The 14,571-nt window shown below is 33.0% G+C and overlaps 4 protein-coding genes across 7 annotated transcripts in view; 2 read left to right on the top strand and 2 right to left on the bottom strand.

The window, feature by feature from the left end:
* Window positions 1-11: 11 nt before the first annotated feature.
* On the top strand, window positions 12-6,199 carry Daao1 (D-amino acid oxidase 1). Its single transcript, XM_029321353.2, has 6 exons — window positions 12-959; window positions 1,388-1,511; window positions 4,434-4,579; window positions 4,651-4,807; window positions 4,881-5,171; window positions 5,244-6,199. Exons 1-6 carry the CDS (start codon window positions 772-774, stop codon window positions 5,355-5,357), a joined length of 1,020 nt encoding a protein of 339 aa, XP_029177186.2. The 5' UTR covers window positions 12-771; the 3' UTR covers window positions 5,358-6,199.
* On the bottom strand, window positions 854-4,161 carry LOC146723405 (uncharacterized). The gene is made up of 2 exons (XM_085482253.1): window positions 2,117-4,161; window positions 854-1,764 (listed from the first exon to the last, which is right to left on the bottom strand). Exon 1 carries the CDS (start codon window positions 3,862-3,864, stop codon window positions 2,119-2,121), a length of 1,746 nt encoding a protein of 581 aa, XP_085338379.1. The 5' UTR covers window positions 3,865-4,161; the 3' UTR covers window positions 854-1,764; window positions 2,117-2,118.
* mof (males absent on the first) lies at window positions 5,205-8,576 on the bottom strand. 2 transcript variants are annotated; one of them, XR_014924588.1, is made up of 8 exons: window positions 8,236-8,576; window positions 7,391-7,644; window positions 7,142-7,232; window positions 6,927-7,054; window positions 6,619-6,849; window positions 6,201-6,445; window positions 5,514-6,122; window positions 5,205-5,420 (listed from the first exon to the last, which is right to left on the bottom strand). XR_014924588.1 is itself a non-coding variant. In XM_085482254.1 (7 exons), the coding sequence occupies exons 1-7, from the start codon at window positions 8,423-8,425 to the stop codon at window positions 5,903-5,905; spliced, it is 1,359 nt and encodes a 452-aa protein (XP_085338380.1). In that variant the 5' UTR covers window positions 8,426-8,576; the 3' UTR covers window positions 5,205-5,902. The 2 variants fall into 2 exon arrangements, 1 of the variants encoding a protein (XP_085338380.1); XM_085482254.1 differs by having other exon boundaries at window positions 5,205-6,122.
* Window positions 8,577-9,316: 740 nt separating this feature from the next.
* Window positions 9,317-14,571, top strand: part of Frl (formin-like protein) — a 44,353-nt gene continuing 39,098 nt past the window's right edge. For all 3 annotated transcript variants that reach the window (XM_029321351.2, XM_085482251.1, XM_085482252.1), the window contains exon 1: window positions 9,317-10,032. In XM_029321351.2, coding sequence (XP_029177184.2) covers window positions 9,814-10,032 — 219 coding nt within the window. In that variant the 5' untranslated portion in view covers window positions 9,317-9,813. The remainder of the gene's footprint in view (window positions 10,033-14,571) is intronic.

Below are 14,571 nucleotides of genomic sequence, written 5' to 3'. Positions count from 1 at the left end.
AAAGTATATACAAAAATATGAAATTCGATTTTATAAAAACAATAATTAGTATTACTGTACTGTCTTCTTCTATGCTTTATGTATTTATGGATTTTATGATAACATTTGCAGTTATATTTTTTATTAATTTAGTGCTCTAGAGAAATTAGAAATTAGTGAAAAATTGCAAAGTATTATGCAATATTTATAAGATTTAATGCGAGATAACATCATGTTAATATGCATATATATTATGTAGATAAATTCACAACATCGCTCAATATTATCACACGCATATTTATATCATTTAATATATTGTGCCTTTGCTCATTATATAAAAAAGAAATTAACAGAAATATATTATTACAAAATAGATAGTACTTTACATAAAAGTCTAATAAATGTAACTGGATTTATAATTCTATTTTCTATTATTTTATAATTAGATATCGAAAATCGAATTTCAATTTTCAATATCTTTCAAAGAAAAGTTAATAGGTAATACGTGATAAAATATTGCGCTTTTGTAAAAAAATATATGTATCGTATGCGATAAAAGCACTTAACAGATAATAGCAGTTTATATCATCATAGATATAGTATATAAATAGAACGCATATACAAGTACCGTAAACACTTTAATACTAACATATCGCGTATAAAGACCGTGAATAATTCCTGACAGTCAAAGACAGATAATTGTCAAATAATGCCGCAGTTTATTCGTGATATTTAAATTTTAATTTGTAACTATTTTTATAGGTATTGTGATAATAGTGCGAAAAAAGCGAAATGAAAATAGTTATCGTTGGTGGTGGAGTTGTCGGATTAACGACAGCTTTAATTACACAAAATGGATCTTTTCGTAATGCTAATATAACAGTTTTGGCTTCGGATTATGATGATCTTGTCAGTCATGTGGCTGCAGGAATTTTTAGAGTCGGTGCTTCATTCGGTAACTCTAATGAGAAAGTAACGAAGTAAGTAATAAGCTTTTTGTTACTTTACTTATTGACATAAATCTTCATATTTGTATGTTAAAAAAATTAATATACTCATATACTTACTCATGCACTTACTTATGTATTATATACATAAAAATGTCTCTGTCCAAAATTAAAATTTTAAAACTATAATTTTTCTCATCAGAGATTTTGGTGTCATTCTAAAAAATAACTCTCATAAAAAGTTAACGGCATGATAATATGTATAGTAATATATAATAATAATATAAACAATACTGTACTAAATAATAATATATAATACTATTTGTGTGCATTGAAAATCGTGATGCAAATCGAAAAAGATGTGATTTAATTAATGTACGAAGAGGTTCATTCTATTAATCTTCACGCTAATTACAATTTTTTATCGCATCTTATATATGAGAAAATTATTATTTTTCAAGAAAATGGGTAAAAGATTCTTATGAATTTTACGATGACATTCGAAAATCCGATTATGCCTCTTATGCTGGAGTAACTAATATTTCTGGATATATATTTGCTAATTCATCTCCATATACTGTTAAGGTAAAAATTGATTAAGGGGTAACACCACTCTAGCGGTCGAAAAAAAGACCTAACTTTGACAATTTTTTTTGAGAATATAATAAAAGGAATGGGAATTTTTCTTGAGAAGGTTTATTGAGCATATATTTAAGTATAGAAAAAAATTTTTTTATTATTTTTTTTATACAAAATGGCGACGAGAGAGACAATCTTCAAAATGACGTTTTTAAAAAACGCTTCCATTAGCGAACCAATTTCTCGTGAACTATAAGACCTAGAATAAAAAACCAAAAAAATTTTAAATCTACATACTATTGCCTATAGAAGTACGTAGGGATTTTTTATTTTATCAAATTTTGCAGAAACGGTGCACTTTTGAAAAAAAAATTCAATTTTATGCCAAAAAATAAGCAGTAAATTGTTTATAAAATAAAAAGTTTACATCGAATCGAAAAACCCCTACGTACTTCTATAAAGGATGTAATTGTGAAGCTACTGTCAAATTTTCAAACTGATCCATGCAACCGTGTTGAAGTAATGTGTTCGCTAAGATTGAAAAAAGTGGTTTCGAGAAAAACGCGTTTAAAGTTTCACGAGCACTTAAAATGCTTGAAATTTATGTTTACCTTTAATCAGCGATGCCTGCACCATACATTTGGCCATCCAGATTAATACTCGCCTCTTCTTCTTCCTTCCTGGATGATTTTAAAAGCAATCGGGCCTCTTTTGCAGCATTAGTCAGCGATCGCTCCAAATACTTGATGCGGCGCTCGTCCGTTTCGACGCAGAAATTGTAGCAATTCGTCCCAATTTTCATGCCTAAATTTTGCATGAGCCTCATAACACTTGATAGGCCATCATTATATATACCTACAGCGATATATATGGCAGTATCAAGCACATGCTTGCCACTGGAGGTCGATTTCGGAGCCATTGACCAAACTGTCGAATTGAAACTCTCGTTGCTATTTTGAGTATAGCCGCCGATGCAACGAGTAAGCAGATCGTCGCTGCTTAATTCTTTATAAATTGGTAAAATTGCTTCAAAAACTGAAGTCGAGAGAGGTGGTTTATGCTTGTAATCGACATTACCAATGGCCTGTGCTTTTTGCCATAAACACCACGAATTTTCTCCGGACGGGCATTTTTCGTGCTGCGGTTTTTCGTCGGTTGATATTTTATGGAATAGCGTCGCATAAATTTCATTCCGCATTTTTTCTACGGAATCATGATTGCGGCGTATAGCTAATCCATAATAAATTGACAACTCGTCGATCAATTTACCTGTCAACTTGCCTTTTCCTCCGAGTCCTTTTGTATTTTTTTTTAAATTGCGAAGGCGAGTACCCATTCGCTTTTGTACGTGGTCGATGCACTCTTTCTTCATAACTGTGAAATCAGCATAAGGCTCTGAATCCATGATACCTTTAAAAGTTTTAGAATCTCCGTCCCCCACGTAATTTGCATATTTTAAATTGTGCAAAGAATTTGAGCGCTGGAACATTTCTATGACGGCGTCCACCTCCATCTTTCCGGCGGAGCCCTCGTGGTTAGCTTGGCATTCGTTTTCATGCGTTTCGATCCATTCCTTGTACTTCTCAGTGTCTTCTTGTTTCTCCCAAAATTCACAAGATTTACAATATTTTGATTTTATAACAACATCAACCACTTTGCCGCTAAGCCATCCAATAAGCGATACGAATCCGAAAAGTGACGAAAAACCCCGCTTTCTCCACGAACCATCACCAGATACAGTAATACCATCTGTATTCTCTTTCTCATCACTTTTTTTCTTCTCTTCCTGAGCTGCAGTTTTCATACTGAGCTGACAAACCGCCTCTGCTCCAATAGCGATTCTTTTAACGACTCTGTCGTAGAATGATTGAAAAATTGGTCGCGGGAGATCCAAAAACGCGCAAAATTTCATTATTCCATTTAGTCCTACTCCGAGTAGCCGCATAGCAAGTACAATTCGACGATTAATCTCGTATCCTTTTTCAATAAATGGAGAACTAGGAATATAAATTTTGTCACATTTTTGACACGAAATCACAATTTTAAAACCCAAGCCACGCTTTGCAGATTCGGTGAATGTCACTTCAGATTTGCATTTTTTACAGACAACAGCTTGCGATATAGCGGAGAAAACGGCTAAAAAGTTTAAAATTCGGTATCCAAATCCTTCTTCTACTTCAAATTCTTCAAGATCTATTTCTGATAATTTGCGAGCCAATGTGCCAGCCTTCTCGAGATCCGGCATCTCCAATTCGTAACGGTTCAACGGTCGCCGCTTTGAAATTCTCGGTCTCTTCGAATCGTTAGCACTCCCCATTGAGCCTTTCTTCTCCTTATATATTTTTCTTTTATTACTCATCTTGTTAAGCACTCAGAAACAACTAAATGTATGTATAGAAAACAGAGAAAGCAATGAAAAAATCAAAAATGTGCGTGTGCTTGGCGTCACATTGCCAGCTGTACTGAAATACAAGTTTATTTTGGCAGTAGCGTACCCTGGTGATCTTTTGAGTAACTCAAGCATCTTCTGCACTATAAATAACAGGGCCACTTATTATCCTGAAAGGTAAAACAGGATGACAAAAGCGATGAATCCGAACGCGCCGCGTTAAGGCTCAAGCGGCGCTCCGAGGCGCTGCGGAAAAATCGTTGGTAGAGGCTTTTAAAAAATTTTTTTTACTATAAAACCAAGTGCATGTTATTTTTATGATGTTAAAGCATTGTTTAAAGCAAAAAAAAAAAATTGATTTTTTCAAAATCCTAGAGTGGTGTTACCCCTTAAGAAACTATTCTCTCTTATCAAGAATTTGAGATATGTAAGAATAAACATGAATTATTTCATAATAATGTAGATATAAATTTATATACTTATAATGTGAGCATATATATCGCTTTAATTTGTATTGATTGAATTACTACTTTAATTAGAATGATTGGCTTGAAAGTGTAGTCCCGATATACAGAAGAGCAACAGAGGAAGAATTTCAATTAGTTAATGGCAATTGGAAATATGGATCATTTTTCTCGACTCTTCTTACACAAAGCAATTTGTATCTTCCATGGATTAAGCAAAAGTGAAACATATGTTGTAAATATTGAGTTGACGAAAAATTGTCATAGCTTTAAATTATTTATCTTGCTACAGATTGCTAAAAGACGGAGTTACATTTAAGCAAAGAAATCTTAATTCCTTCGGGGAATTAACTGGTGAATTTGACATTATAATAAATTGCACCGGGCTTGGAGCACGTAAATTATGCAATGACAGACATCTCGTTTCTATACGTGGACAAGTGCTCAAAGTATGCGATCTTTCGTTTTTGTTATAAACTCTGTTTATCAACATCTTTCTTTGCTTTTCATTTATCTGTACAGATAAGAGCACCATGGATGAAAGTTTTCTTTTATGGTGAGCTCGACACTTATGTCATACCAGGTTTCAATGGCACAGTTACTCTAGGTGGATCAAGAAGCTTCGATTCCGAAAATACAAATTTATGTCCATACGAATCCGCAGCGATTCGCGAAAGATGCGAAACATTAATTCCATCCTTGAAAGATGCAGAACTTTTACGACAGGAAGTCGGTCTGCGGCCGCATAGGGAAGGCGGTGTCAGAGTTGGAGAGGGAAATATCGTTAACAGTGATTGTTCTAATAAAACTATAGTTAGTACTTGGATGACAAAAAAAGAGTTTACGTATTATTCACAAATCGACTTCGTATTATTCTTTTTGCAGATCGTACACAATTATGGACATGGTGGTTACGGAGTTTGCATGGCACCAGGAACCGCTATAGCGACTGTCAACACAGTCGTTGAATTTCATAAAGCTACTTGCTCCAAAATATAATTGCTATAATATATAATTTTTCCACTTTTGTACACACGTTACAGAAAAAACATTCCTCTCTACCTGCAAATGGAGGATACATTCTTAATGTATTTACATATAAAAGTTAGAATGGTCTAATTTTTTTTACTGTATTGTTCACAAAAATGCACTTACAATCAGAATTTCTGAAGATTTGTCAGATGTAAAATATGTATTTATTCTGCCGTTCACAAAACGCAATTAACATCTTTTCCAAAACAGTTTAAGTCCTAACAATTTAGCTAAAATTAAAAAGCTACATAATTTTATTAATACTCAGTGTTGTATCAACATATGTTGCTTATTGATCAATTATTTCATGAGATGCACATAAAATAAGAAGTTTAATATTAATTGCGTTTGTAAATGCACTGTAAGGAGATTCATAAACTTATAAATATCATATCGTAAATTAACATGTTCGATTATTTATCGAGCGTTAAAATGATATATCGTCAAGTTATAATCCTATTTTTGGAAAAGTATTGTGGAAAAGAAATGCATTACATTAATCCACTTAAGTGCTATTTCTTGCCGGGTTTTACGTTCTTTCTAGGTGGTGCTCCCCATCTCAATGCATTAGTATCAACTGTAAGACGCGGCCTCTTGTATTGACTACTTTTTATATGTTCTTCCACTAACTTAGGTGTGACACAAATAACGTGTTGTCCTTTCCAATATTTAACCATGTTCATACTTTGTAAGGTCGAGATGATATCGGTCTGCGAGATGCTGGTCATTTGACTGCAAATAGATTCATATTATTTGTATCTTTATATTGTTATTGAAATAATTAATAATAACATATGTTTAATGTTTTACCTAAGATCTTTAATACTAAGCGTTCCTCTAAAATCTCGAAGAATTTCCAGCAAAATCCAACTCCAATAACTGCGATAAGACAACTTTCCTAAGTCGCTTAAAGGTTTCTCTGGACTTCCAACTGTTTGTTCAAGTCTGCTTAATTCATAACTAAAAGCTATTAGTAATTTACCATAGCCTTGTCTTTGAAAAGGTGGCAGAGTTAAAATACAGGCAACATTATTACCATCGGGTGATTCTTTTTCCTGAAAACGGAAAATAATTTATAGATGATTTTATAGATTGATCACATTAATTACAAAATATTTAAAACAGGTCTCAAGAGAATCAAACATTTCTTTGTTTTGAAAATTTTAATGTTGATTAAAAAATTTGTATTTTTGGATATTTAGATTATTTACTTAAGTTTATAGCATACCTTCGAAAAATAACCGACTAAATGTGCACCATGTTTATCCACCTCACACAAAATATAAAAAAGAAATGGCTCTACATCGAAATAAAGCGTTTTGTGATCCAAGAATAATTTAGCTAGCAAACACAAATTCTGACAATATATCTTGTGTTCCCTGCCATCTACTTCCCAAATACTTAATGTTCCTTTTCGATAGATTTCTTTTCCGACTGGCTGTCTATGAGTACATTCACTCTGAAACAAAAAATATATCATAATCATATATATACAATAATATCTTAACAAATATAAATAGTTCTTTAACATTTTACCATGTGATATCTGTAAGTTTTCTCGAGACGCATATACTTTAAGCAATACTCGCAGATCCAGAGTTTTGGTTGCTTGCCATATTCTTCAGGATATGGACTAAAATACCAAGTGTCAATCTCATACTTGCCTAGAAACAAACTTTTGAAAATCATGAGATTCTTTTTGCATTAATGGCATTAATGGATTAGTGTATAAATGATACAATAATACTTACCAATCTGTATTCTATCTATGTACTTGACTTTTGTTATAGCTTCATGTTCTTTCTCTAATGCAGCTGTGGTAGGGTCCATTTCTGCATAAGTCTGACAATAATAAAAATAGTTTATCAAATATATACTATATATACTGCACTAATAATAATGTAAAAACTAATGTAAATATAATACTGATGCCAAGAAACTAATAATGAAATTTCTGTTTAGGACTTAATACTATATAATTTGATATAGATTTCTCCTACCTTTTGTACATGATTAATCTCATCATGACGCCTTTTCTGATTTCTAGTAATTTTGCGATCAGAAGAATCCGCTAACAGATCAGTCCCAGAATGTCTATCATGTCGCTCTATTTCACTCATGTCAAACCTGCTGGACATAATTCTGTCACGAGGTACCCATTCATCCAATCTTCTATTGTGTCCTTCGTAATGAACATAGTATTCATAGTGATTCTCATTCTCATTGTAACGTGTTTGGATAATTTCAGCAGGATCTATACAATAATAGGACAATAAATATAGTAATATCAAACAGATAAATAATCTTCTAATATTTATTTTTGCTCAAAATAATATATTTCTAATAAAGCAATATATATATATATACATATTAATTTTACAATCAAATTTCTTTTCGTTGTAGTAATATTTCATAATAAGAAGCTAATTAGGTATAAGCATGCTCTAGTTCCTCAAAAATCGTGATATCATCAATAAGAATTTAGAAACGTAATGCAAGAGCAAAGAAACATTTACAAAATGATAAACTATTAATAATTATCAACTTTTTAAACCAAGCTTGAAAGAACTTAAAGCGAATTAGTCATCTACACTAACACATACTAAATGACAATATGTAAAATAATTTAAATATTCCTAAACATAATATAAATAGCTTGACTGATATAAAATATTCAACATATTATATTTGTATCCCATAAATAGCAAAATACATATACATCGATTAACTCATTGTCAAAATCATATTTATATTACGCCTTTGCCTTTGGATGAGCTATGTTTAGCAGACTCTTAGTGCAAATAATCACGTGCGTTACTAATTATTATCAATCGTCTTTACGCACGCCAGGAGTCGTCAGATCTGCGAACGAGATAGTGCTCGCCTATATCGAGCGGCAACTCCTCGAGGCTGTCCGCGTCATCGCCGGAGCCCTTCCCGCCATTCGTCAGTGTACTCTCGCGCTTCTCTTGCTTGACCATTGTCTCCCTCGTCGTGTTACAACCGTCTTTATTTCTCGGCTCGGCTTCGGCCATAATTCCTCGGCTGTAATTCAAACGTCACGGCAGTCACAATCGCCAGCGGAAATGTCCCAAAAATAGCCGAACATCTCACACGTTGACGCAACAACACAGCTAACCACGCACTATCTGCGCGACTGCGGTCAACACTACAGTTATAACCATCAAATATGTCATGTATAGACGCGCGCGATGAGGGTACAATTTTTTCCCACGCGTGCGCAGTAGTTTGGCAAAAAAAAATATCTACGTACGCATCTTAACAACTACATACTACATGGTAAGCACTAGAAATAAACTTAGGAACGGCAAATGGTTTTGATTGGTCAATCAAATGCAGTTATATTCTGATGAGTAATTATAGCTGTATTCACGTTTATCGTATCGAAAATGGCGAGTTTCAAGAGTAGATCGCGAGGGGCTCGTAATACTTTGATGGCGAAAATCAGGTAAGAATCGAATCTCATTTTCTCTAATGACGTTCGCGGAATCATTAATTTGTACTATTAATTTGTATCAGCAGGAGACAAAGATTTCAATTCTGTCTCTCTCTCTCCGATCGCTCGAAACCGCTCCGAAAATTCTTGAATTCAATTCTTCGAGTTATTCAATGAACATTACAAACAGCACAAATTATTAATTTCTCCTCTTACAGATTATTCATTTCTTCTCTTTTTTACCTAACCTCGTCATCAAAGTATCATAAACGTAAAACCCGAAAACAGACATATCTGACAAATCGCTTTTTTTTTTGGTCTTTGAAAACATTTATACAAGAAAATTGTACAGAGAAAACGCGCGGTTCGCATTTGAATTTCGCGCCGAAAACGACAGCGCCGCACCGGACGACGGCGCATGCGCGAAGTGTCAAGTGGGAGAAGTGGGAGGTCGAGGTGCGTGAGGCAGTGAAGTGCGGCGCAGATGCTGTAAACGCTTTGTCCGGTGCGTTTGGTGAATGTTGTCGGTGTATCGTCGGTACTGGGGGAGGTCGCGCGCGCGTCCGTGAGAGTTCGTGGAAGTCTCCTCCGTACTCGCGATGGACGACCGTCCGGCGATACCTGTTGCACGACGCGGTCCGGGATCCCTCGGGCTCGACCTCTCGGAAGTCGCGTTTTCCAAGGCGTGAAGTCGCTCCGCAACGCGCGACGCCGGTCAGACTCCATCCGGAGACGAAAAATGCATTGTTGACGTTTCCCGACAGTGTACGTCGCGTGACAAGTGTATGTGTGTGTGTGTGTATATTTATATATATATGTACATGGGTGCGTGTCGCTAACAGTCGCGTCAATCACCGACGCCGCGTTGCAGCAGCAGCGGTTGCGAGAATTCCGAGGAATCAGGGTGAACCGGCGCGAAAGAAAAGCGCGGGTGATAAACGCGAGTGAAAAGCCTTATACGGAATTATGGGAATCGTGCAGAGCCGCGGCGGCGAGAGCGATGGCGGTGTCCGCGAGGTATTCGTCGGCGGTGTCAAGGCCGGCGTGCCTCATCACTCGTGTCAACCCAGCCTGGGCATGGGCAGCCTGGGCGGACCTCACACACGCAGCGGCAGCGTGCGCAGCGCGCCGAGACAACCGATGCCGGACGCGAACGAGCTCGAGAGGCGTTTCACCAAAGTGCTGGTGAGTGCGTGCAAAAAATATATTATTTCTCTTCTCCTTCTCTCTTTCCCTTTTGTTCGTTCGTTCTAAGCTCGTGATAAATTGCACTTTGCGATCCGCTCTGCAGCAAATCTCCTCTTGGCAAAAATTTAAAAACAAATGTCTGGAATTATTTATATATGACAGAAATCTAAATTTTGAAAATTATATACTAATATTGAAAGTAAAAATAAATGTGAAAGAGAGAAAAATATAATGCAAAAGAGAGAGTGTTTGTTTTTTTAATTATATTAATGAGATGCATTCCGAATTAATGTTTTGCGATCTCTGGGCTGCTATTTTGAATAATGAATATTTACGCGCGCAGCTTATTTCAATCAGATAATAACCTTGTTGGAAAATATCTTAGGAACGATAATAGAAAATATAAGTAAACAATGAATATATAAAAAGTATTTCACATTCACACATAAATAATTGCGTTCAATCTTGATATTTACTCTAATGTCTTTGACAATTCTCTCAGAAATATACAATATTTCCGTAAATATTTGAATTCTATATGAAAATTTTAAAGATCTGCTTATTTAATTATATTAATAGAAAACAAAATACATCAACATATTTATACAGTACTATTGATAATTATAATTAATCATTATTATAATTAACTCTATTGGTATATTTACTTAAATAGAACTGAATAATATTTGATAAAATTTATTCGAGGCAAACACGTTTGAAACTTGTCGATATTCGCTCTACATTAGTTTTGTTTGCGAATAAAAGTAGCCACGTGACTGTTAATTGTCTCGACGCGTCTGAATATTTCCGATGACCAATTAAGGCACCCATTCGACGCGTGTCTCGTGAACGAACGCATGAGGCAATGAACCCTTCACAATATCATATTTCTTTGATCAGGCTGTTCAAAAAGATTAATTACTTGACAATCGATAATTTTATGCAGGACGTTAATTTGCAAATTAATTCAATGAATGTAAAATTCAAGGCGCTTTAAGCAAGGCTATCTTTTTTAAATTGCAAATTACATAAATATCCTTCCGCAAACGCCCCTAAAGATGTTTGTTGAGATTATAAAACTCCCTCTTCTTCTAATTATACATCACAGTATATATATCACAATCCATCTTTATAAATTATTTCATTACTTGTGATATGAATTTAGTTTCTCCCTGCGCTATGTTTTGATTCGACTTGAATCGAGATAAAAAGTTGTCTCTGACAAATAATTCATTATCAGTACTTCGACACTAATAATAATAATGTGGAAAAATACTTGATGATGAGTACATTGAAAAAATATGTGTTAACTTGACTACACTTTTCAAATAAATATTATTTTGTTAATTGAACATAAAAATATTTAAATTAATTATAACATTAAATCTAACAAAATGTATGTATATTTGACTTAAGTATACTGATATATGTTCAATTAACAAAATAGTAATTTAGTTCAAGTTAACAATTTTTTTAGTGAGTTTATGGATAAAATTTATAAAAATATCGATAAAAAGAAGATTATTTAATCGAACGGTTTTGCCAATAAATACCGTTAATATAGTTAATGCATTAATATAGTTATTGCATTAAAATATGTTATAAATTTATATTTTTATTATATATCGTTCTGAAAATTAAATACGAACTAAATATCGGAGCGATATAAATATCATCACTATATAATTAATTCCTTGTATTTATAAGGATTATTTTTTTTAAATTTGTTAGTATCTCAAAATTAACGATATACTTTTAAGTAGTTTTTGCTCAGCCAGAAATCTATTTTTAACCGAATGAATGTCACTTTTATAATGATAAGCAGTTTGCTTGAATTAAACTTTAAGAGTACAAACAATTTAAATCTTTAATGCGTTTTACACAGATTTCGATAAAACTTTGAATACAGTTTCAACTTTCGTATTATTAGATATTAAATATGAACCATTAAGAAATTTATGAAAAAATTGAGAGATATGATAAACATACAAATTTTGTTCGAATAATGTTTAAAAATTTAATAATTTCGAAAACGTTATAGAATATATGTCAATATATTTAAATATCTGATTGATGAACAACGATCACACAAACTAGTGGCCCTGTTTCGTTGCACGCGAACTTTAATTTATACAGTGAGTGAGAAGTGTGCAATGGATAGCACGTATTTTCATTCAACCGTGTATTGGTGTGACATGAGAGCACGATCGTATTTATCTTTATTGCCTCGAGGTGTAACATAATAAGCGGATTGGTATCGACACGTATGGCATGTAACTTATAGCATAACTAAATATCTGAACTCGGGTAAACTCTGCTTGGCTTACGATACTTGCCTGTAACCATCCCTCGTGTTTGCAAAGGTTCTTTTTTCATTTATTCAATATCATTGAATCGATATATCATATCGATATATTGATAGAATTGAATGTGTGATGAGAAGGAAAAGATAGACGAAAGATTGATGTAAATATAAAACTTATATTGTTAGTAAAGAGTCGTATATATCTTTTGAAATATTTAAGCTTATATTCCTAAAATAATTGGCAGTACAAAAATATAAAATCTAGTTTGAGAAATCTAGAATCTTAAAATAAATATGCAAGAATTATATGTGTGTGAGAATCAGGGAGGAAGAACAGGTCACATGAAAGGCAAACAAACGCAAATTCATCTTGGTTGTTGTCGAACCTTGCTTTTATACAATTAAATGTTTTGCCCCTGACGCGACATGCTCGTTTACAGTCTTGTAATTTCGCTGTCTCACTTTTACGATACGTCATGATATATAAATGGCATTTTTACAAGCTTAGCACCATCGCGATATAGTGAAATAGATGATTATATTAAGAGAAACTGAGACTATAATTTAAAAGATTCTCTCAACTTCTTTTTTCTTTATTTTATATTATGACTTATTTTACTCAAATTTAACTATTTTATCATTTTTATTATCATACTTTTTTATATATCACATAAGTATATCACGGTCTGTATTCTCGTAAATTCTTTTAAATTCATAAACTGACAAGATTTAATTAATTTGCGAAACTTGAGCTATAAAACAAATATATTTTCTCTTTGAGTGACAGAATGAAAATATAAAGGACACATTTATATTTTTAGATATATATACATTGTCGAAAATAGGAAAAATGAAAGTATTATCTACTAAAGGAGATGTTTCGCTCTCACAATAACTTTTTATTTATAAACGCTATAAATATATACGTGTATAAATAATAAATCGTAGGTGTGTATATGTATAATAAATATTGAATTTTTGAAGAAAATAAAAATTTTAAATAAAGTTTAACTTTTATTTAAAAAGTTATTGATATATAAAAACATGATATATAAAAATATGATATATAAAAATATGATTAATAAAATCAATTGAAAAATATATATACTCTCTCTCTAACTTTGATAGTCATTTCGTAGAGAGTTCGTAGCTCCATTGATTACAGTAAGAACTAATCACATATGTATAAGCTACAATTGTAGTTTATGTTTGATTAGTTCTGACGATTTATGAGAATGTTCAAATGTGAGTCAAAACACGTATGAATTATAACTATAGCCTACATCTCGGAAATTATTAAATGCGTTAAATTATTTGATGATAAAATCCAAGATCGTGCGATGCTTCTCCGACACGCCTTGAACGAAAGGTCGATATCTTGAATTGTCTTATCGCAATTTAATCGAAATTCCACATAGCGGTGATTGCATAGCTCGATTGCACCTTTGCCCTTTAATTATATATAATATTTAATAATAGAAGTATAATATTTTTATCAAAAATAAATAAATATATATATAATTATTTCATACTATTCATAAATCATTTTGTTGTCAGAAATTGAATAATGATGTCATAGATAGCAATATTAATTAATTGCCTCGAATCTTTCTTCTTCTTGTGAAACAAAACATTAAAAACTGCTAAAAAAAAAGACGGAGGAAAAGAGAAAAAGATGACGAAAGTGAAGGAGGACATGCACGCCTACGAGCAACCGCTCTCACCAAATAAGATTCGACTGTGCATCTTTTGGTACTGCCAACGTCGCGGCAACGACGAACATATTGTAAATAACAAGACTTCCCTTCAGCTTGGTATTAACTCGACTTTATTCGATTTTCTTTGCCTCTTTCGTCTGACTGTCCCTTCCTTCTGTCCATCCTTGGCTCTTGACCTCCGTGACTCTCCATCTTTGTAACCATCGATATAGTTCCTGGTATTCCGATACATTGAATCCTTTGTATTCGACCGGATATCTTTTGCTACCGTATGTTCAACATATCTTTACATGAAAAGGATATCTTTGCGGTACATCTCAGAAATGTATGTCAATCAAAATCAAGAATTTTTGACAATAGCAAAGGCATAAGCAAAATTGCGAAGCTAAGAAAAATATTTTAGGAAAAGGATTGAAATAGATAAAATCTGAAATCTTTATTTATTTAAAAAATAAAAATAAAAAGAAAACGAAAATATTTAAATTTTAAAGAAATTTTATGTTTCTCGTGTTT

This window comes from Nylanderia fulva, unplaced genomic scaffold (genome assembly GCF_048542155.1).
Source record: "Nylanderia fulva isolate GAGA-0341 unplaced genomic scaffold, ASM4854215v1 Scaffold2, whole genome shotgun sequence".
NCBI classification, from domain to species: Eukaryota; Metazoa; Arthropoda; class Insecta; order Hymenoptera; family Formicidae; genus Nylanderia; species Nylanderia fulva.
Note: the sequence above shows the minus strand (reverse complement) of the source record. Positions and strands in the feature narration are given on the sequence as shown.